This window comes from Malaclemys terrapin, chromosome 8, assembly GCF_027887155.1.
Source record: "Malaclemys terrapin pileata isolate rMalTer1 chromosome 8, rMalTer1.hap1, whole genome shotgun sequence".
Lineage (NCBI taxonomy): Eukaryota > Metazoa > Chordata > Testudines > Emydidae > Malaclemys > Malaclemys terrapin.
Genome location: NC_071512.1, coordinates 11,428,974 through 11,456,848, shown reverse-complemented (window position 1 = coordinate 11,456,848; position 27,875 = coordinate 11,428,974). Strand labels below are relative to the sequence as shown.

The window sequence follows — 27,875 nt, the reverse complement described above, 5'->3', positions numbered from 1 at the left end:
TTCTCCAGTGGTCATAAACTGGAGGCGGCAGTTTTTGCTGGCCTCACAGAGCCCAGGCTGCCCAGCTGGTCCCAGGATTGGGGAAGTGGATTTGTGACTGAGAGCCACTTTTCCCTTCAGTCTCAGATACTATGCTGAGCCCAGTGTGGCTGGGTTTATACAGCAATAAGGAATACTCTAGAGTACTGTAGTCAATCAAGAATATGGGAACAGTTCATTCTATAATTTTCATGAAACAAGAACCATTAGTAACAAAGTGAGCATTATGTTTAAATGTACGTCTCCATTTTCAAGTTTGGACAAATGAGGACAGAGCAGTGAGTGTGACCTGATAAAAACTGAGCAACTTGAAAGAAAAAAACTGAAGATAAACAGCAGACATAAACAGTGATAATTTTTCCTGTCATACCCCAAGTCATAAATTCTGTCCTAGTTGTAGTCAGTATTCATCTAGTAAACGGCATGCACTGTATTTATTTTTACAGTGTAAACACAGATGGCAGAATCAGAATTCTTTATTCACAACATAGATCAACAATTTTACAGATGGCCTAATATTACATTTTGCAATTCATCAAACTTTATTGCCCATATGCGAGATTTTTTCCTATTACTGAGATATTGATAACTGGGCATGAAAAATTCATAAACTGTTTGAAAGAATCACATTTATACAGATGACTTCGGTCCCGAGTCAACACCACCCTTAAGCAGATGCTTAACTTTAAGCATGTGCTCAAGTCTCGTTAAGGTCAATCGGATGTAAGTATGTGCTTTGATGAATAAGGATGGAATTGAAAATGTGTTTAAAGTTAAGCATGTGCTTATCACATGCTTAAGTGCTTTGCTGGACTGAGGCCTTAAAGAGCAAGAATACTATCTTTAAGTATATAGATACACATGTATACAGGCATACGCTATCAATCACACACATCAATATACGAGAGAAACCCATGCAAGTGTTATGTTCAAATAGGTCTGTTTGTGACTGATTTATACACAATATACAATAAAACCAAAACGAAAGTCAACTAGAAATCACAACACATGCAGACGTTCTATTTGTCCATTTTCAGAGATTTAAGCCTCACCTCCTGCTACGTCCAATGGCCCATTCTTTTTGCGAAGTTCAATGATGGCCTCCACAAATTCTTTGCCACCTTTCTTCTCCAAAGTGCTCCCTGAACAAAGACATGTTTTAGTTTATCCGTCTGTCCCTGAGTTGCTAAAGCAGACATGTCATTCATTGTTTTAGGTGGTCATATAGCCTAGATTTTACTGCCCAAACATCTTTTTGGGGACTGCAAAGTAAGATCTAAACCTTTTGGGACTTTGGAGTTAACTAGTCATTTAAAAATAAATCCCACCAGGACCTCGCATTTGTATCCCTTCTCTAACACTCCTATTCTGATTTCAATGTCAACATGTGTGGTGACATTCCTAGTTGCCTCCATACCACATAGTTCCTGGTACCGTGCTGTGTTTCATGGGCTAGTTTAATGGTGACTGATGGTTCATAATTCTTCCCCTGGGACTCAGTTCCCCTTTCTCTTATAACTTGTTTTAAAGAGCAATTTGCCACAATAAGAACTTGAAACTCACCTGATCTTGATCCCTGACCCCAACAGGTGGCACCAGGAATGAAACAGTCTCGTGAGTGCAGCGGGCTGCTTTACTTGGCAACTGCCCAGCTTGTAGAGCCACCTTTAACCAAGAGGAAGAGCCTCAGAAATAAGGAGAATCTCTAAGGAACATACTCCTCCAATGAACTTCGCTAACTACTGCTAAGGAGCTGGACACGGCCGCTCTGGGAGGAAGAGAGCTGTGCCGTGTTTCAGGGCAACAAAAGGTGCAGTCTACAAAGGCAGTCCAACACGAAATGGTTTAGATCTTATTTTGCAGCTCTAGTTTCATATATTCATATAAAAATAGCCCAAGAAAACATTTCCCTAACTACGTAAGCACCCCCAACCATTTAGCACTGTGCACATTTATTAGAAGATAGGCAAAGGAAGAAGTGGTATCCAAGTTTCTGATTTGTGATATTACTTTGAAAACGGATTTAAAAACATAAATCAATCAGAATTGGAAACTGTAGTAGAGTTACACATTTATTTGGTGAAGCCCATTCAGGTTACTGACTGGGAGGGGAAAACTGCATTTTCTGATGGAAATGCACATATTGTATGCTCGGTGAAGCAGAGACCCTCCGACAAGATTCATTTTGCTAAACAGGGCTACAATTCTAAGAGCTAACAGCACTGCAGCACTCTGCTTTTCTTGGACATCATTAGAGGTCTTCCAAAATTAATATTAAAAGTTTGTTAAGTAACTGTTGTCTACTGACGTTTCGACTCTGCTTTTGTTAAATGCAGTTTATTCTACTGCATTTGGATGCTAATAATTTTAGAAAGTATGCATCCTATGCTCTTGCGCCATCACTGATGGACGCTGGGCATTTTGTCCAAGTACGGACTGCAAAATCAGACCTTTGGCATTTTGTCCTAGTATGAACCCCAAATCAGTTCAGGGTTTAAATTCTTCACAGTAAACATCTCAACTTTACACCTAAATATTTTAATCTAGGGTCGTTTTCACAAAGGAGTGCAACTTTCCTGATTACCTCCATGATAGCTCAGAAGTTACCTGCACATCCATTAGCTATGTTCCCAATGGCACATTTTTATAGCTATAGTTGGAGAATCAGGAGAAGTCTTAAGTCTGAGCCAACGGGGGATAAGGGAGAGTTGTACCACCTGAGTAGAGGTGCTTAGAAGTATTATGCCTTTGAAAAACATATCTTGATAGGGCTGTAAGGATGGAGGGGGTGCCATTTGCTATTTAACAGGCCTAGCTAGCGCTGCCCACTGTGCAGCCACTCTAGAGCGTAAAGGGATGAAGGAAAATGAGCTTTCACTCCACCCAGAAATACCCCATTTGGGGCTGCTAGTGAATTTGACCAGAAGTGGGGCACACACTGTGCAGGGACCATGTACCCTCTAGCACAACCACAGAGAATCTACAGAGAGAAAAGGGATATGCTGTCACTGAGTGACAGCACTCGGCCATTATAGCATTGTTGTATACGTAATGGCATTTTGCCTAGATTAGTTTTAATTGCGTCAAGAAATGGAGCTTCCACCCCTTCTGATGAAGATTCATTTACTGTGGAAAACAAAATCTATAAAATCAATTTTTTTAAAATCGGGGTTTCACTTTTCATGTAACAATCCAAATACTTATCTTCTTGCAGATGTGGTGAAAAGAAAAAGTATTTCATACAGATCAACACTAATTTCTGTATTTATTCCTAAATTAAATTTAGCTTCTTTAACTGATAGTGAAGTTTTAATTTTTGCATTATACTTCACTACCTTCTTGTGCAATTATGAGCTGTATCTAGAAAAGGGCATATTTACCACTACATTAGTAAGGTTCTTGGTGAAAGTCTTGCTTCACAGCTTCAAGATTAGTGGAATTTATTTACTCACAGGCATAAATATGTGTTACTTCCATGAGAGTAAGGTCATTATCTCATGCTTTTCAAGCAGGCATGGGTATCAGTGTTGAAAAACAGCCTAAGCAGAAATTTAGGCTTGTAAAATGTTCAGGATAAACCCACAGTACATTTAATTGTTAGAAGGATGGTAAAAGTTAATAATCGGAAGCTAAGCATTTGTGCATTTTTATTCTTTCTTCCAGCAGTCAGATGTAATTAGAACATACATGAAAGCATGATCAGTGCATTTTTCATAGAAGTTTCTTTGTCCACTAGTTTCAAAAGCATCTCTTCAAAAAGTAAGAGACGAGTACATTAGCTAGCTGAACCTTATAGACTTTAGAAGCATATTATTCAAATACAGAATATTCTTGTATTTTATTTTTGAGGCTTCTGTGTAATTTCCTTTAGCCAGCTCGTCTACAGCTGCACCAGTTCAGGGTGTTGTCTCTGCTGCTCTAATAAGCTATGAAGAATTGGGTTTGTCTGGATGTTGCTTGGAAGAGAGGTCTTTCAGGAAAACCCAAGGTGTTGTAGGAAGGGCTGATCCTGTAGGAGCCACTCTTCCCTTGAAGCCAATAATGAAATAACATCCCAGGCATTAAGGGGCCCTGTGCAGTTAAGTTCAGTGGTAAAATGAGGCTGTGATCCCTGTTGTCACATCTTACTATAAGAGTAGGTTGCTACTCTTAGCAGCAATCTTAATGTTCACTCCAAGTTCCAGTTTGGATAATTCCATTCTACCTTAAGTTTTCCAGGCAGTTTCAGTATGACCTAATACTTTTTTGCTCCCTCCTCTGTCTACATTTCTATTCTAAAATTTGAGAAATGCTTTAAAATCATTGAGATACAAGGTGCTTCTCAGGGAATTATGTGATTAAAAATAATGAGTTACACATCTTAATGAATCTTAAAAATAAAAAATTAAATGGAACTCCTTGAGTCATTCTGCCCCCCTGCATTCTCTCTTTGGTCTAGCATGTCTATTCAAGTGTACATGAGAATACAGAAACAGCTTATGAGAGCCACAAATACAATTGGGCTATATGTAAAATGTGACCAGATGACTGAGCGTCTGAGTTTAGAAATTCCAGACAGGCTACCCCCAGGATGTCAGATATGAACACCTCACACTTGGTGAGGAGTGGGGAAACTGGATCTAAGTCAGAAATCTGAGGGGTCTGGCCCAACTTTATTCAAGTCTAGGCATTTACATAGCCAAAACAAACAATCCTCTAGTACTCTTTAATTGGGCACACATGAGCACTGCGCCTCTGTTTCTTGCACTTTGGTTTTGGTTGTGCGTTCTATAACTTTGCTTTTAAAAGTCTGATCTGACTATGCAAGTCAGAGCTGTCCAATGACTTTGCATTTACTCGCTTGTTTTTACGATCAGTCAGGACTGCTGGAAGCGAGAAAGGAATGCAGATCTGCATAGCTTGGACAAGCTTGTTGCTGCTGATTGACCATGCACACACATACAAACTCTGCAGCACTGAACTTTCCATTACCTACTTCACCACCGGTGTAGAAGTCAGAGTTTGTCGGGTGAACGACAGCATCACTGTCGATCGTGGCAATGTCAGCCTGTACAACTTGCAACTACAACAGGTAAACAAATGTATATCAACCACGTTGGACAGAGACCGAGGACAGGCTCTACATTTACACATGTACCAACGTCCATGTTTTCCTACCTTTACATCTCCAAACCTCGGGCCAAGAGAGTATTCTGAGTAGTAGTGTGTGCAAGTCTGTGTAAAGAAGGGTGTGTGGAGAAGAGGAGGAGGAATGTTGAGTATGACATGGTTAAATAAATGTTTGGATGACAAGTCAGAGCAATTACATGAGATCATTTTGAAAGTTTTAAAACCATCTAAAACCCCATTTCACTTTGCAGAAACCTCTAATACCAGCACCCCACAGAGCATGACACTAAAATATGGTATCTGTTTAAAAAGAAATGCTGGATCATCAAGTCAAACAAAATAATTAGTTTCTCCATTTTTTGCCACCATTGCTGTCACTTCTAAATTTGCAATTTTCATCATGTTGTCAGCTTTTAAAAAGAAAGTAACCTTCATGTGGGGGGAAAATATTTTCAGGCAGAGTTGTCCTTTTAAAAATAGAGCTGAGTAATTTTTTTGAAAATCCACATTTTATCCATCTAATTAAGTTAGATTTTAAAGCTTTTTTTACATTTTTAAAAATACGTGCGTGATGTAATATTTTCCCTCTGGTAGTCCATTTATTTGTGTGGTTTTTTTGAACAAGTGAAGTATAAATATTATATATACACACACACACTTTTATATAATTAGATGAACACTGACTTAGACTCAGCTTCCTTGTATCTTTGTCTTGGTAATTTACACAGATATATTCATGTATAAAATGCAGTGAAAATGGAATCAAATTTACTGTTCCATTAAGGAAATCTGAAAAGTAATAAAAAAGAACAGGTATAAAACAGGTATTAAAAATAGTATTACATGAAGTGCATCTAGATCAGTACTTTTTTTTTAGTAGACAGACTTCTGCTGAAGGGTAATATTTTATTTGAAACCGAGTGGAAGCCATAAAAGCAATACACCGTACACTGTACTATATTTTCAAGTTTTATGCTGCTATAAAATCGGTATTGGTTTTCAACTGAATATGAAGGTGATGGAGAGGGGTGATTGAAGACTAATGAAAACATACAAACCAGTTGATTGAATTAAACATGAAATCAAGGCAGAAAGCCAATTTGGGGGATTATTTGATCATCCCTCTTTACGAATTTCTGTGTCTACTTTGAAAACAAGGGATTGCAGGTAGAATGGAGAAACTGCTTATTTTGAAAGTAATCTGACAAAGAATATTTTTATCCTTAATGAATCCACATAAGAACCCCCCCTCAAAGTAGCTAACAGTCAATTATGAGCATTATGGAAAGGAATTTAGATGACTTCTTATTTTAATTGCAATCAACTTGAAGACAATCACTAATCATTAATATACAAGTATTTAAATTTGGTGCAAATCATGCTTCTTAACTGAATTTTCCGGGTTCTACTTTCTTGAGCACTTAAGAATTTGAAGTTTTGTTTTAATGCATGAAGTCCAGGAGAATAAATTCTGGGTTCCATAATTTTCATGTGACCATTAGTTGTGTCAACCCATTCCCCATTTACCTAGGTCATCTTTAAGGTCAATGTCAGCATTGGTAGGATTGATAATGGCCTCCACCTCAAAGCCGGCTAAATTACTGATTTCACTGTGAATAAGGTTCAGCTGAAAAGAAAAGCATGAGGTGGGAAATAACAGGACAGCTGGGAAATCAGAGAAGCTGCAGAAAAGTAAGCTTTGCAACACAGATGGAGATAGCATCACTGCAAATAAATACGCAAAATAAAGTGCAGGTCATAAAAGGGGTTATTGGTCCAACAAAGAATCAATTTCAAACACAAGACTCAAACATTGTTCTGTATATGGAAAGGAAGTCAATGTTCTTGTTAATGAGCTTATACAGTGTATGTTTTATGTTCAGAATTGTTTGAAATTCCTGCACTGACATGATAAAGGATAAACCATTCCCCCTTGAACTCCTGGCTCAAAGATACTCTCACGACTTCTTATGAATCAAGTTGAGCCAGGAATTCTTTAGATAGGCCAGGACTTTTAACAGAGTACATGGTGGTTTTAATGGGTCTCCCCTTCTTTGCTTAATCCATTAAGTGTGAAGATGTTTTGGAGAAATCGGGCATTTATTTCCAATGACACTGCCAGTCTTTCCTTTTCAGTCACAGAAGCAGACATCATGATCTGCACCTTAGTAGCTTAAATGTTTATTTGTCCAGGACTGCGTTAAATTGGTAGAAGGGCTGGTGAAGTAGCATCACTGAGTAAATGTAAGACTCTATCTGTATATTTGCGGTGTTTATGGTGCATGCTTGTGCTGTAATCCAGTGGAATATTTTTAGGGGCTCTACTTTTTCTTTTAGTTAAATATTTTTCTAAAAAGAAACTGCTTGCAGCCTGTGAACTATACCCGCACAGGGCTGTATTTTAGACATCCCCAAAGCCATCAGTATTAGGAGGATTTATCATTGGTATGTATCAAGGTGATGGAAATCAATTAGCACAGGCATCGGGAGATTAACCTCACATTTATGTCTTAAGTTCTTTAAAAATGAAACTATCAAGTGAATCTCAGGCAATATAGTTTTAACGTCTAGCAACATGTTTTGAGCAAGGCATATTAAGTGTTCATTAAATCATAAGTCATGCTCAAATAAGAAACATACACCTTGTGCCACAACTGTGGTTCTTCGAGAGGTGAGTCCCCATGGGTGCCCCACTGCCGATGCACAATGTACCTCTTGAGCCTTGACTGGAGATTTTACATTAGCAATGGCCATTCGGCCCCCATATGCGCTTGATACAACCTCGTGCCATGCACCAAAGGTACGCAGAGCTGTGTGGGTGAACAGCCCTCAGTTCCTTCTCTATCTCAATGTCCAACAAAGCCGAAGGGAAGGTGGGTCAGTAGTGGAACACCCAGAGGCGGACACATCTCAAAGAACCACAGCTACTGCAAAAGGTAACCTCTTCTTCTTTTTCTTCGAGTAGCATCTCTACGGTTGCTCCACCTCAGGTGACTCCCAAGCAGCAGCACCACAGAGAGGAGGGGGCTTAGGAATTGAGTTGAAGATTGAAGACGTACAGCAGTACCAAGCCCCACATCAGATCTGATGATGTGGACCAAAACACAGTGTTTAGAAAAAGCAGGCACTGAGGCCCATGTAGTAGCGCTGCATATTTCAGACACTGGAATGTTGTTGACCAAAGCTGCAGAAGTTGCCTGAACTGATAGAGTGTACTATTATCCATTGGGGAGGTAGAGCACCAGCTTCATCGCAGCAAGTGACAATACACACAGAGATCCAGCCTCTGTGTAGATATCATAGACCCGTTGGGTCTCTCTGTGATGAGACAAACAGGGTAGGTGATTCCTGAAATTATTTGGCCCAATCTAGATAAAAGGCCAATGCCCGTCTCACATCTAAAATATGAAAGGAGGTCTCCTGCTGAGTTTTATGTGGTTTGGGAAAAATACTGGTATATGAATAGAGATCAGTGAAGATGTGAATTGACAACACTGTAGGTGAGAATTTTGGGTGCAGCCATAAAGAGACCTTGTCCTTAAAAAATATCATAAATGGAGGGTCTGCCAGCCAGCCCCAATCTCCCCAATCCTGCTAGTTGATGTGATAGCTACTAGAAAGGCTGTCTTCATAAATGAAGCAAGGAGCAGGCTGCAGGTTCCCTAAACCTTTAATAAATCTTGAGGACATACGGTGAGCAAATATGGAAAACCCTTCTAGTGGGTGATGAAATGCCGATATCGCAGCAATATGAACCCTAATAGAGCCAGTTGATAACACTGATTTCTTCAAGTCCAGCAGGTAACCCAAGATGACTGACAGTGAAGAGAATTCAGGCACAAGACGGTGATGGTAACACTAGTGGTTGAATCTTTTCCATTTCTGAAGGTAACTAATTCAAGTTGACTCCCTTCTAATGTTTAGTCATACCTGTTGTTCTCCTATCGAGCAGGTGGATTCTAATTCTGTGAACCATCTAGAAGCCATGTGCAGAGGTGGAGGACCCCTAGGTTTGTGTGAAGCATGCGACCTGCATCCTGAGAGACCAGATGAGAGATGGTCAGAAGCTTGAATGCCAGCTGGACACATGGGTGAAGCAGGGAAAGATACCAAGCCTGTCTTAACCAGGTCAGTACTATAAGGATAGTCCTGTCTTTGCCCTGTCTAATCTTGTTAATCACTTTTTGTATTAGTGGTGTTGGAGAACAGGCTCTTCATCCAGGGAAGGAGAAAAGCAGTCTCCAAAGCATGGTGACCTAGGCCTCCTCTGGAGCAGAACGGGACAATTCTTGTTTTTGAATGTGACGAATAGGTCCACCTCTGGAAGTCTCCACCTTTGGAGTACCCCATGAAGGATTTTAGTCCAATGCCCATTCATAGTCCTGGGAGAAGCACCTGCTGAGCATATCAACTGTGATATTCTGGGCTTCAGGAAGGTAAATGGCTGAGATCTGAACCAGTTCCATAACTTTATAGCTTCAATGAACATGGAAGGAGATCTTACTCTTCCTTGTTTGTTGATACAGAACATGCAAGCCACATTGCCTGTCACGATCCTGATTGATTTGCCCTGATGAGTGGCAGCAACTGAAGACAGGCATTCCTGACTGCTTTGAGTTCCAACAGGTTGATATGGAGACCAGTTTCCTTAGGTGATCATCTGCCCTGAGTTGTGAGGGTTTGGAGGTGTGCTCTGTCACAGTTACTGCTAGAGCTGGGTGGATGAAAGCAATGGCCGTGCAGACATGGAGCTGATTTTTCCACCAGACTAGGGAGTTGTTCTTCTGGAGGGGAACCGTGACCTGTTTGTCCAAGCTATCTCTAGTTCAGCAATAGATCCTTCTGAACCAGCCCTGAAAGCAGCAAAAGGCAAAATCTTGTTACAAAGGTGAAAGCTGTCAACTGTAAACAGTTCCTTACTGTGGATCAGGAATTTCCTTGAATTGTCACGACCAGATTTGCCAAGGTTATGAATCTGCCCATGGAAAGGAAGGGTCTGGGTGCCAATGAATCAAAGTATACCCGTAAAAATTGCATTATCTGTACCAGAGCGAAGAGATTTTTTTTTTACATTCAGCTGGAGACCCAAGTCCTGGAAGAGAGTAAGAGCTGCCTGGGTGGAGGTCAGCACTGCTTTGTAAAATTGGCCCTTAAGTAGCCAGCTGTTGAGATACAGAACAACTAAAGGAAAGCAGCTACTACCACTAGAACCTTTGAGAACACCTTGTAGCCGAAGGGGCAAGCTGAGGGCAAAGGGAATTACCTAGTATTGAAAATGCTCCTGGCCTATGATAAAATGTCTGTATTTCTTGCGAGCTGGGTGAATCACTATATGGAAATAGGTGTCCTGTATGTTGAGGGCTGAAAACAAATCTCCTGCCTCTAGAGAAGGAATTATAGCTCCCAGAGTCACCATCCTGAACTTCTGAGACTTCACTAATTTGTTCAGTCATCTTAGATCCGAGATCGGTCTCCAGCCTTCATCCTTGGGCATGAGAAAATACTTCAAGTAAAACCTTTTCCCCCCTGTGAGGGGATGGGACAGGTGCTATCGCTCCTAAATGAAGGAGAGAATGCACTTCTTGACTCAGTATAGTCTCATTAGAGGGTTCGTTGAAGAGGGAGGAGGAAGGGGAGTGGCAGGGAGGGAGGGACATAAAGTGGAAGGTGTAGCCCAATGTTAAAACCTTCAGGGCCCACTTGTCTGTTGTAATACACTGACAAGCCTGTTAGAAATGGGAAACCCAGTCTCCAAAAGTGGGAAGGTCAGTGAAGTTTGCAGCTTGCCAGCTAGAGGTGAGGAATCAAACCCTTGACCGACCTGTCAAAATTGTTGTGATGATTGGGTACTCAGTGAAGGAGGGTGAGGAGCTCTCTTCCTCTGCAATCTTTATTTCTTTCTAGTGGATTTGGCGGCCCAGTGAAATCCAGACAACTGGGCCAGACGTGATCTCTGAGCAGTTAGAAACCTGCAAAATCTCCTCTTGTTCTTAGCTGTTTATATATCCAAAGACTTCAACATGGCCCTGGGGTCCTTCAGTGTGTGTCGGGACTCATCTGTAATCCCCAAGAAGCACTTCTGACCATCAAACAGGAGGTCCTCAACAGTATTCTGATCCTCTCTCAGGAACTTCAACAGCTGGAGCCATGACACCCTTAGCCCTGTGGAGAGGGATCTGGCGGCAGTGTCTGCGGCATCTAAGGACCCTTGGAGAGAGGTTCTGGCTGATAACTAAGCCTCTGTGATGATGGCCTGAAAGCGTTCTCTATGCTCATATGTAAGATGTTCAATAAAGGCAGCAAACTTCTTGTAATACATGAAGTCATACTTGGCCATGATCACCTGATAGTTTGAGATCTGAAATTGGAGGGTCACGGATGAGTAAGCCTTTCAGCCAAAAGAGATCTAACCTCTTCTGATCCTTATTGTAAGTAATGTACAGTAATGCAGTTTGCCCCTCTAATTTACAACATCCACTATCAGGGAAATAGGTGAGGGGTTGGAAAACAAAAATTCTGAGTCCCTGGGAGGGACATAATATTTCTTATCCACCTATTTGCAAGTTGGAGGGATGGTGAAAAGAGTTTGCCACATAGTCATCATTGGATGGAGGAGCACTCCATTAGCAGGTAATGCAACCTGGCTGGGTGTTGCTGACTGCAGAATGTCCAGGATCCTGTGTTGTGAGTCTTTAACCTCAAGAGGTATCTGAAGGGTGTCAGACACCCTTTTCAAAAGGTCCTGGAACTGACGAAAATCATCAGCCATCAATGGTAGTGGAGGCATGATTGACTTTTCCAGACACAAGGATGAAACAGGAGTTGCGGGGTGGCCTCCATATCCACCCTAGTCTCCTATTCTTCAAAGGTCTCCTTGTGTTGTGGGCATGGTATAGGAGACCCCAGCCTCTCAGTGCAATGAAGCTGGAGGTTTGGCAAATTATTGCCAATATGCCTCCCAAAGATCCCAGTAAGGCTATTGGGGGTGGGGGGCATCTAGAAGAGGGGATTACACTCAGGGCTGATCTCACCATTCCTGTTGTGCTTGAGGATCCTTGTCAAAGTACGGGTTCCTGCATGGAGATAGAGGAGACCCCTGCCCTGATAACGAGGAGACTGACTGAATGTCTCCTTCATTCTCCTCAATGTTTTCCGGGGGGCGGGGGATGGGGCAGGAGAAAAAAGTCAGAGAATCTTGTGATACCAAGAACAATGGTAATCTGGAGACCGGGATCTCAGTACCGAGAGTTGTTTGGCACCCATAAGCAGTGGGGACTCCAGCTCATCTAAAACTGACAAGTACCTGGAGTAATAAAATTCCTGCAGTTTCGAGTGGGTTGGTACCAATGCAACAGTTGGGGTAGACAGTACCATTGATCTGGAGCACGTAGGTGCTGGGCTTGAAGGTGTCTGGTGCTTTGATTTTCCTGGTCCTTACGGTGCCAAGTAAGAAGGCACTGATGGTAAATCTGATGTAGACTATGCCATTCTAGAGGAGTATTTCCTGGGCCTCCCTGTCCTACACAAACAGTACTGGGGGCCTGCTGGAGCGATGCCTCCCTGAAGCGCTCCGGGATCTCCCAACCCCACCAGAACCAGAGGAAGAGTCCTTTGCCACCAGGGTACTGAGCTGAGAGGTCAAGGTCTCTGACACCATAATGTGACTGGAAGATCAGGGCCTTTTGGCAGCTGACTCCTTCTGGTGGGAGACAGAGCTCCTCTTCTTCGGAGCATTCCCTGAGTCCTCTGCTGTCTTCCCCCTCTTAGGGGAAACTGGGCTGAGGTCGAAGGGGTGCTGGATCTGTCCGGACACAGATGTATGGGGGGTGGGGGAAGTGTCTTTTGACTTGACTTGGAAGCAGGTCGAAGGGAGTGTTCCATCCTCCATTTGGTCTCCTGATTCTTTCATGCTAAATTTGAGAGGTTGGGCGATATGGGACTCTCCAAAGCAAATGGATACACTTCGAGTGGCTGTCGCTGACCAGGAGAGCCTCCTGACAAGAGGCAGCATTTGAAACCTGGTGAGCCAGGCATACCCAGCCAGGCCAAATAGGCTCTCTGAAAAAAGGGTGAAAAAACCCAAACCCCTCACTACTATCTAACTAATTCTATACTAACACTAACTAGAAACACTGAACTAACTAAAACAACAACTGTAGAACACGCTAAGCTTATAAAAGGCAGACATGCTACAGGTTTGTCTCAGGCTGAGGCGGTAGAGAAGGGACTGAGGGTGGTTTGCCAGCACAACTCTACAAACCCTCGGTATGCAGCACAAGGTAGTATAGAGTGCGTGCACAGGCCAAATGGACACTGCTAATGGAAAATCTCCAATCAAGGGCGCGAGAGGCACATGTGCACCTGAAGTCGAGCACCCTAGGTATACTACTCGAAGAAGAATTAAAGTTACAATACCATACCAGTAAGAACATATTTGTAAAAAAGTGCTCAGTGACACACTATTACTGCAGTTTGTTCATTACTGAGCGCAAGTTTGGGAGTCTCTACTCTGTAGTCTGGGACAATTGAACATGGAATGTCAGACTCTGCTCATGACATACCCACCACTGGGACAGTAAGAGTCTAGTGAAGACAGCACTTTGACAAAACTCTGTGGAGAAGTTTAAAATTGTGCTTAACTACCCTGTGCCCTAGTTGTAGCCAGTGTTGTAAAGTCTTTGATATCATAAGCACCAAACTAACGCAAATGTTTTAAAAATATGATGATTCAATAATGTTTATACTTGTAATCTCTCTAATCCCTTTTGTAGAGCACAACAGTGAGAATAAGCAGATATATACATTATAATTATGCCTATACATGTGATCAGTATGGTGCTATCCATGCACCTAAAGTGACTTTTTCAGTGTCTGACTATGCAGTACAGAAGGCCACCCAAGTATGTATTTGAGCTAATGCTAAATTTCTATCAAATATTTATAGATAAAGAAAACTAAAGACAAATTTCTCACTCACTTATATAAATCCTGATCTAAAGGCCACTGAAGTCAATGGAAAGATTCCTTTTGAATTCAATGGACTTTGGATCTGACCTATGAAGTATAACATTTCAGTGTAATCAAGTATATTGAGACCCAGAGATTACTTCCACTGATTGCTGAATTTGGTCTGTTGCATTTTAATCCATGTTCCTTAATTTTAAGTGCACATCTCCTTCCTGTGTGAGAGTTAATTTACTGAGAGGGAATATAAGGGTGTCGATATACTGCACAACTGGTTTTGTGTAATGTACGATCTAGATGCCAGTAAAGTCAACAGGTCATTCCTAGAGATGTGCAAAATTTATAATTTTTGCTGTGGCTTTTCCAACAAAAATTGTCACCATTTCATTTCATGTGATTATGCACACAGACATAGAAATGTTGTTTTTAAAAAACTTGCCAATGCATAATTGTTTGCATGATTTTAACCTGTAAGCAATCTTCACTCAAAAAATGGGCCCATTTTAGTTCCAAAAATTAGCATACTTGAACATCTGTGCAAATATGGGCCCATTTTTGACTTCGTAATGAAATGTGGAAAAATTTGAACCCAGTAATATTTCACACATCTAGTTACTGACTTTTCACATAATCCAGTTTGAGTCTTGAGTATGACTACAAGCAACTGCTGTTTTTTTCTTTTTAAATCAAATCAAACCAATACTGAAAAAAGCTTTGCGTACACTGAAATAAACAGCTGACCATATGGGATTTAAATTGTAATAGAGGCCTGAACATATTTGTTTGTTTCATTTTCAAGTTAACTCTTTTTGTTCCCTAGTTCCCAGATTTCTGTGGGTTCTCCCCTCACTTTTATTAACTCCAGACCATTTTGGTTTTTCAGTTTTGGGGTCCCCTTGATATTCATGCATTTATGTTAGTTATTAAAGTATGTCCCAATTTAACTATAAAAATCCACCTACGAAAGACCCATCATCCAGTCTTGTGCTGCCTTTTTACTGTGAAGCAATTAGACACTTTTTGTTGAATTAGGCACTCATTGTGCAGTGTTAGGTATCTGTCATATATTTACAATATAAATCAAAAGCTTTCATTGAGAATTAAATCCTGATGACTAATGGCTCGATTTTACTGTCCAATATGTGAGCACGCATCATATTATACAAGTTTGTATATCAGGCAAAAGAAGAGAAGTGATCCCTAAAGGGTCACATTGTTAAAAAGAGACACAAATTGCACTTGCATGTACAACACTGGGTAGGCCTCTAATTAGTTAACATTTAATTAGATGAATTAGTTAAAGCTTACTTAGAAAATGTTAAGTGCCACAGAAGTGCTAATTATTATTATTTGACCAACTCTGGCAGTCCTTACTTCAGGCAAAACTCCTTTGAATTCTTTGCTGTTTTGCCTGAGTAAGGACTGAGTAATTACCTATCAATTTAATTTGCACACACAAAACTGGAATGTCTATTTCAGACCAAGTTGAAGCCTCTTTGAAAAGCCAGACCCAGATGCTTACCACTAAAGTTTTCCAATCCAGCAACTGGTCAACAATTCCAGAAAAACAAGTGTGGGCACCTCTAGTTAATTGATACAATATTTTAATAATTCTGGGTTGCCACAAAGGCATCTTTTGTAGAACGCGACAGTAATTTTAAAATCAACTAGATTATTATTTTAAGGTTTGAATAACATGAATAAAGAGGTTTCTACATATTTTAATAAATGAAGGGGGGTTTCCCCTATGGAAAATGGCAGCAACACAATTTCTGAAAACCTCTGAATTTAAATGAAGCTTAATACGGCTGCTTAAAGATTTTGTTCAAAATCAACAACACATTTTAGAAATGGACTGTACCCAAGCCTGCTGTGTGTGCTACAATGTTCTCAGTAATTAAATCTTTGGGGGATATTGCAGTGACAGAGACCAGTTCTTGCTAGTAAGCCCTTTCCGTTCTCCAAATGTGGAGCCAGGAAAAAGGATTTTTCCCATTAAGGCATCATGGATGACATGGTAGCAAGTATAGGATTACTTCCTTGCTTCCCCTTAAGTCTGCCACATCCCGGATTTGCTGATCTCATGAACATGCTTGTAGAGGCATTCAGGGAGGAGAAGGGTCATTTGAAGGTTATTGATTATAGGTTTTAGGGAAGAGTAGTTATCTTTTGGGCCCGTTATTCTTATTTATTATTTGTAGTGCTTGTTCTTATTACAGTGAATAAAAGTAATATCTAAGAGGCCATAACAGTAATCTGTTTGGTGCTTTGAATGTTTATATTGCAAATTTTTGTCAGAGCACCCAGAACAATGGAAGGTTGCTTGAAATAAACTAAAATCAATCAATATTTAAGGAAGAATGGTCTCCATCATTAGTGCATTAAGCCTGCTATCATCCCTGTGAGGAATGTATGTATATATCTCCATTTTAGAGATGGGGAAACATACCGAAAGATGAAATGCTTTACAGTATGTCAATGGCACAGTCAGAATTAGAACCCAGGAATCATAACTCTCAGTCCCCTTTACTAGCCTCTTGATCCCATTGTCTCCTCTAAGTATGAGGGTAACTGCATTCTGAGAGCTATGAACAATTTACCTTTTGCACAAAATTCCACAATTCTGAAAGAGCAAGGTAGTGCTGAAGAAAGCAAAACCAGGTTCTCTCTCTGCTTCCCAGTAACTTTCCATGACTCTTTTAACTGCCTTAAAAAAAGAAAAAAAAAAAAAAAAAAAAGACACCTTCTCCCTCCCCCACACTCTGAAAATACTGTACAGTGGGAATTTCTAACAATTACAGTGCTCATCACATTGTTGGGCTGCATTAGTCATTTAAAATAAATATCTGCTGTGCCAAGAAGACCTAGATAATTTAATATCATTAGACTTTGATTTAAAAAACAAACAAACAAACACTCCTCCCTCCCCACAACAATACAACTTTAGATTCTTTCCGGAAACACAGTATCTGACTTAATGCTTTAGATAAATGTTTTAATCAAGACTGTCTTTTTAAAACAGCAGTTGCATGTAGAAATGACTTAGAAGCATTTAATTGATTCCAAGATAATGCACTCACTATTTATAAGTAATCTGTAAAATTTTCAGAATAATGAAAGGATTTGTTTGAAATTTCAATGGGTCAAGACAAACATCATTAACAATAACAATTAGCTTCCAGTCTGTTAACCTGCTTGCCCTCTTTAGCGCAGTAAGTGTCTTAGCAACAGACATACTGTAACACCCATGAGCCTTTCTTATTCAACCGAGCCTGTGCAGAATGGGCCTATAACCTAGTAGGCAAAAAGGGCTGTTCACTCCCACTGCATCTATGAGTGTTGAGGGTGCTCAGGGCTTCAGCTGAGGTACTCAGCAATCACAGATCAGGCCCAATGTTCTGCCCTTGTTTTTTCTCAATATAGAAAAAAATACACTATGTTGGATCATTAGGAAAATACACTGAGGCATGTTGAGCGGCTGAAAAATAATTTCTGGAGAATGATTCTGAAAATATTCTTAAACAATGAGCTGACAAAACAAACTAACTATTTTATCCTGTGTTCTTGTTAAATGCATGCATTCAAAGATATCACTTCTTTATACACTACAATGCAGTGAGATCTTTGCCTTTTAAGCTTTCCATGTTTTCAGGCTTAAAAGGAATCCATGAAAAATCAAATAAGTCCCCAAAATGTTTTTTCTAGGAAAAACGTTACCACGGTAACAGATTTATTATTGGTCACTTTTCGTAAGATAAGAATGCCCTCTATTTTTTAACCTAATAAAAATGGAGAGTAGGATTTAGGGAATTCTTAGATTCATTAACAATATGGTATTTTATAACCTTGATTTCTGCACTGAGCACTCACTGCCTTTAATAACAGTTCCTAATGTGGGGCAAAAGCAGAATATGGCCTTTAACAGCTAGGTGATGTATATCAACATGTATCCTCTCTACATCAGCAGAAGTGCACATTTTACCTGGGTTTTTCTTCATAGGAGGTGTAATTTGCATCATGTTTGCATTTTTTCCCCGTTACAAACATGAGACAAGCAACTTCCCACTAATGTCAACGTGAGCCACGATTTGCCCCATCAAATTACAGCCACTGGGAAACAGCTCCTTCATACATGATTTGTGCTTACCATACACAGGCATGATTTTTTTTATGTCACTTAGATTTGCACACAAAGTGAAACCGATGCTCCCTTTCACTTGCATGGGCAGAAAGGAGCTAAAACCAGTAGCACTAAGCCGGGGAATCTAAGATGTAGCAGTGAGCAGTCCTGTCGAGGAGTTAAAGCTGCTCAGAGGGAGAAAGGAGCATGGCTGCATGGAGACCGAATGGCAGGACACCCCTCAGGGAGCTGTGTTCCACATGAATACGGAACCAGTTGTCTAGAGTTCTATTGCATTGCTAGGTTGCATTCTTTCACCAGTATAAGATTAGAAATCCCTCACCGTTAAGGGGACAAACGAAGGTAAACTCTGCAAGGTAAACCCATTATATTTGTGATTCATATCAAAGGAGCACTGGGGCCCAGAGTTGCTTTTTATTAATTATTTGTATTATTGTTATCACTTAAGAGACCCAGTCATTGATCCAGATTCAATTGTGATGGCTGCTGTACAAACAGCAAACAAAACCGGTTCCTGCCCTGAAGAGCTTTCTCTCATTGAAATGGATAGCAAAATTCTACTGACTATGTTGTCATTAGGGTCAGGTCTGTGATACCATGACATTAATTCCTATTTTGAACAAAAGAATTCCAAATCAATTCCAAAAGCCTTAACTTGGTTGCTCTGTAGACAGAATATTTAGTTTATAAACTTTGGATTTTAACGAATCAAAATATCTTAAAATTTGAATATTTTCAAAAAGATTCCAGGGGAAGCAGCCAATCTCTCCCCTTTAAATGACAATCTGACCGCAAGTGTAAACTGCATGTAAAATACAGAAACCATTTGCAGAAAATAAAATAAAGTTACTTGCATGCATAATGAACTTAGCAGATAAGCTGGGCAACAATAAATGGAGTACAGTCTCTATATGAAATTAAAATGAGTTAAAGGAGACATTCCATGATGGGACAAAAATGGTTCGTCACTTACAATTTACAATACAATGATTTAGTCACTGAATGATAAAAGAAAGATGCAGTATTACTTCAAAATAGTATCTCACATAAGTTAAAGACTGGTTTCAAGGAAAGAGACGAGGTTCATTTCTTGAATTAACAATGTCTCTTTAAAGTGCTATTTTAGCATTAAAACCCTAACATACCCAACTCTCAAAGTATGCTCACAGGGTAAATACAGTTGTTGATAAATAGCTTTTTGTAAAAGCCTCATTCGTTATTGTAGAGTATTAGTTTTTGTTAAAAAAAAAATCTATTAGAAATAAATATTTTAAATAGGTTTTGATAGACGCCTGTAAATCATTTATATTGGTAATAAAGCAGGCTGCTCTTTTGTAAAGCCATTTTGTCCTTAGCAAAATGTCATCATTGGGGTAAGCTTAGCAGTAATAATTATGCCGTCTAATAAAAAATGTGGAAAGTTTCATAGCAAGCAAAATTTCACTACATCAGAATGTTTGGTTAATTACGCACATGAAGACCCATTTATTAAAAAAAAAAGTTTTCAAAAATGGCTTCAAGGGATTTCTTTGTTAAAAAATGCTTATCCAAATCAGCTCTGTACTGCATGTGCAGATGAACTACAAGACTGGGTGAATGCTAAACAAGCACAGGCCTTTTTTGGGTGTCTCTCTTAAGCAAAACTTCAAGATAGGTATTGGCTTATAAAATGCACAGACATACCTTCTGGCCAAGGAAAAGACTTTTGGTGGACAAGACTGTGAATCCATCTGCAGGAGTTCCTTCTGTTGTACTATCAGCACTTGCTGATTTGCTGACTTCTCCCTGCTTCTTCTTGCAAAAATATAGTTAATTAGTTAACCAGAGGCTGAGAAATATGGTTCAATAATACTGATAATATGACATGCAATACACGCATCCATATTTATTAGGCTATAAACAACTAATACAAACAATGGTATTGGAGTCTGTCCTTTAGTCACATATGTGACTGATTAATGTTAATAAAGGAAGCTATACATATGCATCCAGAGGAGAAATGACCTCAATGTTTGCATGTCCACCGAGGTCCCCTCTTGCCTAAGAAATCACACAAATTAGAGAAAAGAAGAACAGGAGTACTTGTGGCACCTTAGAGACTAACAAATTTATTAGAGCATAAGCTTTCGTGGACTACAGCCCACTTCTTAGTCCACGAAAGCTTATGCTCTAATAAATTTGTTAGTCTCTAAGGTGCCACAAGTACTCCTGTTCTTCTTTTTGCGGATACAGACTAACACGGCTGTTACTCTGAAACAAATTAGAGAATTCACTAGCCTTCTAAAATTTCCCAAAATATTTTTAACAATTTTCTCAAAATGCAAAAGGGCAATGTACCCATTTGCAAGTGGACATTCTTGGCATTCCTAAGAGCCTTCTTCACAGATGAAATCCTGTAACTGTGCATGAAAGTGGTCACTTGCAAATTTCACAGCTGTGTTTTTAGGTACCTATTTGAAAATTTGGCTGTTATTGTAAATAACATCAATAATGTATTCCATTATGCTGTATGCCTGACTAGAGGTGGTGTAGGCACCGGCTGAAAAATTCTGTTTTTCAAACCTGGCCCAAGTCATCTTCCATTACCCAGTAAAATTACAGGGTTTATTCCATCCATTTAACTGGATTATTTAACTAGGTTTGGCCTGCATCAAATTGTTGGATATAAATTAGAACTGTATCATTTTGAAGGGATGTCAATCATGGCAGTGAAACAACTGCTGTAGCAACTAGCTCAACTGCTGCCAAACTGAGAGGTAGGAATATTTTAATTCAAAATAAATAAATAAATAAATAAATAAACAATAATGTCATTTAGCATAAATATGTATTGCCTCAACAACTTCAACAATACGTCTGTGAATCAAACCTCTACTTGGGACATTAAAGCAAAGCTACTGTTGTGTTATACTCCCCCAAAAAGTATAGGTAACATAGTGTGCGAGTAAACAAATAAGGTGGTGAAGATGCAGGAGTATATTTGTGTTTCTAGGAAGTGTAACCATAACCAAATATTACACAAATGTTTTGAAAATTAGATTTTCATGGCTCCTATTTCAATTCCCTTGGAGTTTATTATTAGCCAAATATTAGTATAGTAAGCAGACAATGAAGTTTATTGTGTGGAAGAAAAACAGAACCCCACCACAGACTTCCTGCTTTTGTAATCAAGTAAGAAAAAAAATTCCAGATTTAAGGAAATTATTAGTGCATGGTTATTAGAAGCTCTGCGCTCCAAATGCAAACTACTAGGTGTTCTACAAGGAGAGAGAAAAAATTCAAGAGTTCAAAAAGTAACTGTAAAATCAAGAAAATAATTAGGACCTCAGAATGGAGCGTTCAAGACAAAGATATTGTCTTTGTTGAACAGAGAAGGCAACATTTTCAAATGCAGCACATTAAATGCTTGTGAACTTTTGTGCACCCAGAATTTTTCATGTGTAATTTTCCACAATTTTTTTCACACACTAAACCTTGCATGTATGCATATGAATTAGAAAGAAATTCCTAACCTCTATAAATAGAAACTCTAGTAAAAAAGTTCAAAAATGAATTTCCCTATTTTACTACAAGAAATTTATCATGATCTGGATGCCGTCCTCCCCCCCACCCACACACTTTCTTTTTTCTTCTTCAAATTTTGAAGAAGGAATTAAAGAAGTCTCCAGCTCAAAATTTAGAAGAGTCTCATTACAGCAACCTAAAAATGCGGAATAAAACAAATTTATGGCACTGCATCTGCTGAAGAATCTGTATTTAGGCAAGCTAAATATCATGACTTCTCCATGCAGAAAGAGATCTAACTACCTGCTCTGGTACAATCCTATCTCCACTTCAAAGAGATAACAAAACCCATCTCTGAATTTCAGCAAATGTATTACATGAGAAGAACCTTATTAAATCTACTTTTAAAAAAAAATGCTTGCCTTTGCAATGTTATTGATAAGGTACCTAATGAAATCAGCAAACTAAAATGTTATACTTTTTCTTTATATTTGCAACTGAAGAAAAAATGATATTGTTCTAATGGGATTTTAGTTTTGATAGAATTATCCAAATACTCTTTTTCTCAGTGCCAAATACTGATACCCCATGCTAAATCCAAGTAAATTTAAATTGCCCCTCTCACCCAGTGGCAGAGCACAGACACCTGTGCAACCACTGCACAGTTGTCACTATAGCTGCTATATGAGATTTTTTGATTTGTTTAGTTCATTAACATGCTAGCCACAATCCTGCCATGCCACAGCTACAATCTCCACCTCCTCAGGCCTATATTCACAGCAGATGTGCCAGTTTGACTGACTTTCATGCTTTGAGACAACTTGGGGAGAGGGCTGTTATTTGACCTTGTTTGTGTTACTATTGAAACTGCTACCCCTGATCACACCCTGAACTGGAAAATATCCTAAAGGATATTTACTATATAGGTCTATACTGTGTGTGTGTACACACACACACACACACACACACACACTATAAATACACCTCTAGTCTCTCCGATTCTCCAGCTTTTAGCAGCTCCTGCATTACACGTTTCGGGTTTGATATATAGAGATTACTCTACCTTGGACTTCCTTGATCCTTTCTTGCCTCCTGCTTTCTTTGATACAGTTTTCTTCTGTGACGGGGACTTCGCCTTCTTAGCTGGGGGTGGAGTGATGATGGCTTCCAGTTTTCCTTTAGACCCCCGCTTCTTTGCAAGCAGCTCTGGGTGAATATTTGGTAATACACCACCACTGGCTATGGTGACACCTTTCAATAGCTAAATGCAAATAAAGTAGCAAATAATGAATTCTAACATTTATACAGTGCTAAAGAGCAAGCAGTGTTTATTACCATGCACTGTATTCTGTGTGGTCTATTCCTAATTATGTCTATTTATCTCAATAAATATCTCTGAAGTAAAGAAACCCTTTCCACACAACATGAATTTAAACGGAACAATTTAGTCAGAAAATGCACAGATTCTTGCATGTTGCTATGCATCCCAGATGTCTTTTGTGCTCACACACGATTAATTTTTCATCTATGCTGTCAAATGTGTGCAACGAAGACTAAATTATTCAGCTATAGGTTAGAGAGAAAATAGGGTAGTCATATCTGTGGACTCAGGAGCATTGCAGGGCAGTGCGTGTTCAAAGCACCCTAAGCTTCACATTGCAGGGAGTGCCGGGGCAGGGGGGGAGAGAGGCAGGCCTGCGTATGGAGCCTTAAACTCTGCATTTCCCTGAATCTTTAAAAACTAAAGAAATTAACAGACAAGAAACTTCAAGTGAAGGGTAACGTGTATGTATACATATATACACATACACGTGTGTTATATATATATATATATATATATATATATATCCAGAAATGTTACCGTTATAAAGAATCTAAATCTTAAAAAACATGGCAATAGAACAGTTAAGGAAAGGTAGATCGGGGTTCTCAAACTTCTTTGCACCGTGACCCCCTTCTGACAAAGTTACTACATGACCTGGGAGGGTGGAGGGGGCTGCAGCCCACGCCCCGCCTCCCTGGGTGGGGATGGAGCTTGGGTTTCAGCCCCAAGTTCCAGCAAGATTAATGCTGGCCCGAGGGGCCCCCAGAGGATTCAGGAGGCCTGAGGCAAAGCAATTTTGGGGCCCCTTACATAAATAAAAGATGCAATACTGTAGAATACTATATTTTCGTGGGGGCCCCTGTGGGGCCCGGGGCAAATTGCCCCACTTGCCCCCCGCCCGGGCAGCCCTGGGGGCCCCATTAAAATGGGTCATGACCCACTTTGGGGTCCTGACCCACAGTTTGAGAACCACTGAGGTAGATAAATATTCAAATACACTCAGAGTCCATGCATGCTATTAACTAAAAGTACATGGGAAATATATCCAGTTGCATATTCCAAAGACAACCTTAACTCTACTCTCCAATTAGTGCCCTGGACCAGACCAGCATCAAGATTTCTCCTGAATTAGAGAGGGTGCAAAAAGTAACTTAAAGCCCCTGTTGCATTCCCTATCTTGATCTGCGCTGAGTGCTCCTTGATTGCAGCTCAGGATCTATAAGGTAAGGCCCCTGACCCACAAAAGGAATGATTTGGGGATTTCTAGGGAGAATGGCTGGAGTAGATTGTTTTTTCAGCTAGAGGAACACTGGACTGCAGCAGAGAATTTTTCTTATTATGCGTTTGTACAGGATTTAACACAATGGACTGTGATCCTAGTTAGTGCCTCTGGGCGATGTATTCCAATGCAAATAAATGATAAATAATAAATACTAGTTATGTCTGAATTTATTTGACTATCTTGTAAATTGCAATGGAGAATCTCAAAAAATCCAGCCCTTTTACTCCTGAAGTCTGGCCCAATGGTTTAAGAAAGTTTTAGGACAAAAAAGAAAGATCTACATAACCAGAATACATACAGGAATATTAACTCAAAGGAATTGACTGACTCAGTTTCCTAGGAGGCTTTACCTTGGTGTCTCAGAGGAGACAACTGTTGTATCTCCTATGCATTGCACGTTTTAGTCCCTGAAACGTAATTAAGCGGAGTACTTTAAATAGTTACATAGTGAAAGAATGAACTGCTTCCCAGTGGCCTGCTCAAGAAGCAGAGGTCTTGAATTACAATTCTGTAATACGGAAGGATAATGTAAGAAACCCTAAAGGAAATCCTGGCCCTCACATGATGGAGACTTTTCTTACCTGATTTAATTCTTCATCATTTGCTACAGCCAACAGGATGTGTCTAGGAGTGACTCGACCCTTCTTGTTGTCCCTCGCTGCATTTCCAGCCAATTCAAGAATTTCCGCTGGGAGGAAATAAACCCTTCTTAATTAAAATATGATAGTTAAAACTCAATGGGTGTTTGGTGAACAGGGCTATAAGATGTCAATTCTCAAACAGTCAAACAACTAAGTTGGTCCAATAAAAGATATTACCTGACCCATCTTATCTCTCTAATATCCTGGGACAAACATGGCTACAACAACACTGCATTAAAGCACTATGTAGTACACCGCTACCTCAATATAACGCGACCCGACATAACAGGAATTTGGATATAACGTGGTAAAGCAGTGCTCCAGGGGGATGGGGCTGCGCACTCTGGTGGATCAAAGCAAGTTCAATATAACGCAGTTTCACCTATAACGCGGTAAGATTTTTTGGCTCCCGAGGACAGCGTTATATCGAGGTGTACTTTTTGAGAACTATTTGCCTCACTTGGTTAGGGAACACAACATAAATGGTAGAGGATGGACTCTAATCTTGGAGTGGAGGCACAGCACTGGAAGTTTCACAAAATTCATTACTGCACTTACAGATCTGTGAAGATGTAGCAATGCACGCAGTACATTTGAGATTAGTGCAACTCAAAGGGCTGGATTCAGATCTTTTCTTAATTTTACACTAGTGTAACTCCACTGAATGCAATGGAGTTTTTCCTAATTTGCACCAATGTCAGAGAGAGCAGGCCCAACTTGTTTTAAACTGTGCTAAAATACAGTCTCATGAGAGATTGAGCGCAACAGTTCTCACTGTCTCTTTTTATATTTATGCCAGTGAAGATTAAATGCCTGTTTGAAGTCCTACTATCTAAACTATAGTTATGTTTCATGTCCTCCTAAATCAGAAACCTTGATTCTTGACTGTTTGTTGAGTTCCCGGAACAAACTTTTTGTACATTTTCTAGGATTTTGTTATTGCCAGACTTCAAAGTACTGGGTGCACATAAAACTAGAACTTTTTGCTGCATTCAGCACTAGCCTGGGTGATGGCTTTTGTTCCTCCTACATTTTTTTCATACTTGAATGAGATGTTTATTCAGCGTTTCTCATTTGTAGTGCCATTAGGCAGGCAGGCAGACATTTAAGTTAGGTTATAGGCAGGCAGGCAAAAATGCAAAATCTCTTTGCTGGGGCAGTGACTTAATGATTTTTGGCTCTTCAAGGAAAGGTTTTCCTCCAAGAGGAGAGGTAATTGACATGTCAAGTTTGTTCACTCCTAGTAGATTATCTCTTTACAATTTGACATGATTGGAAATCTCTTCTACTTAGCTACTGCATGTCTGATGGTTTCTTGATTGGAATTAGGGGGGATTAACTTGTTTCCGTGTAACTGTCTACAACATGAAAGGCCAGTGCTTTATCCACTAACTTATCTATCTTCAGCTCAAAAAGCCTCAAGCAAAAAATGTGAGGGAACCAGAAGTAATTAAAATAGAGAGTATGGGGCACAAATACAGAAATTACAGCAACACGCAAATTTTTTTATGGCTCCACCTTCAAATACCATTGCTATCTCTCACTTTTAGATTGTCTGTACAGAGGGAGACGAAAGACACTGTTTGTCTACTGCTTTTGGATCACTGGTTTTGCAAACCTGTGAGTGGTAATATTTGAAGAAGAGAAATTAAAGGAAAATGTCTTTTTTCAGTCTACCACACACAATTATATCAAAGAATACTGAGCATCAGGGCTCCTGTATCTGACTCTTTCCTTGAACAACCAAGATGGATAAACATCAATTATTTAAGTAAAATAAAGTCAAACCACTGAACTGGTGGAAGTTACTAGCTAAGCACCTGGAACCAGTGTTTGTTGAAGTGCTAAACCTGTTTTTGACAGCAGTAGCCTCTTCTGCAGTATAGAGAGAATATTTTCTTCATTTTAGTTTATTCACTTAGCTTGATTCAATGACTAGTTCATTACAAGTTAAGAAATCAATTGGGAGTTGAAAAAGCAGGAAGGCTGTTTTCCCCTTCCAAGCTATAAATAAAAAATACGTGTAAGAGAATGACACCTACTAGCTCTAAAATCTTGAAGATTGTGGTGACCAGAAATAATTAGTTCAATTCATGAAGTACAGATAATACTTCCTTTGTTTAATAATTCAGTTAGTTTAAAAACACAAAACATTTTTTCATAAACTTTGATAATTTTTTCTCATGTATACAGCATTTTAAGGGAGATTTATTTAATAAAAAAATTAAAATGCTGTTTTTGTGTATTTTAATTTAATTTGAATTTTCATCCACAGAGCTGGACACAAATCACAAGTAAAAAAATTAGTCATCACCTGGTAAATAAATAATGCATCACTCACCATTTTCTAACATAATAAGAAATGTAAAAATTAAGATTCTGAATAAAGGTACGTTAAGATATACATTTGCTTAAACAAATATCCTCCTGGTTAGCAAAAAGAAGCACCAAATTTGGTATAAAGGCTATATTTAGTTGCAAACAAGAAGTTTTTATGGTCTCCAAATAATGAGAATCAACCTTTTTTTAGGAAAATTACTAAAACATACAAATGCAAAACAAAATTAAAACAGGTGACTGAAATCATTCCACCCTGCTAACAAATGAACAGAATACACAATGAAAACTGAAGCATAAACTTGCTTTAATGGACAAGTGGAAGGGAATAAAGACAGTATCCTGGAAATGAATAAAAGATGATTTAAAAAAAATATATCAAAGCTCACATCAGATCACTTTCCTCTAACACTGTAAATCTTGAGAAAGCAATGCTAGATAGCCACAGTCCATGACTTTATATTATACTGATTTTAATACGACTCCCCAGCTACTTTTAATCACGACTCCCATAAAAAGCCAGTTATGACACCT

The 27,875-nt window shown here is 39.4% G+C and overlaps 1 protein-coding gene across 5 annotated transcripts in view; it reads right to left on the bottom strand.

Annotated features, from left to right (window-relative positions):
* Positions 1-27,875, bottom strand: part of LOC128842392 (core histone macro-H2A.1) — a 73,069-nt gene that overhangs the window by 8,865 nt on the left and 36,329 nt on the right. For 2 of the 5 annotated variants that reach the window (XM_054038368.1, XM_054038367.1), the window contains exons 3-7: positions 24,945-25,051; positions 22,821-23,018; positions 19,937-20,047; positions 6,676-6,775; positions 1,092-1,181 (exon numbers count right to left, since the gene is read on the bottom strand). In XM_054038368.1, coding sequence (XP_053894343.1) covers positions 1,092-1,181; positions 6,676-6,775; positions 19,937-20,047; positions 22,821-23,018; positions 24,945-25,051 — 606 coding nt within the window. Of the gene's footprint in view, positions 1-1,091; positions 1,182-5,010; positions 5,102-6,675; positions 6,776-19,936; positions 20,048-22,820; positions 23,019-24,944; positions 25,052-27,875 lie in introns of all 5 variants that reach the window. The other 3 variants (XM_054038370.1, XM_054038369.1, XM_054038371.1) reach the window with 3 other exon arrangements.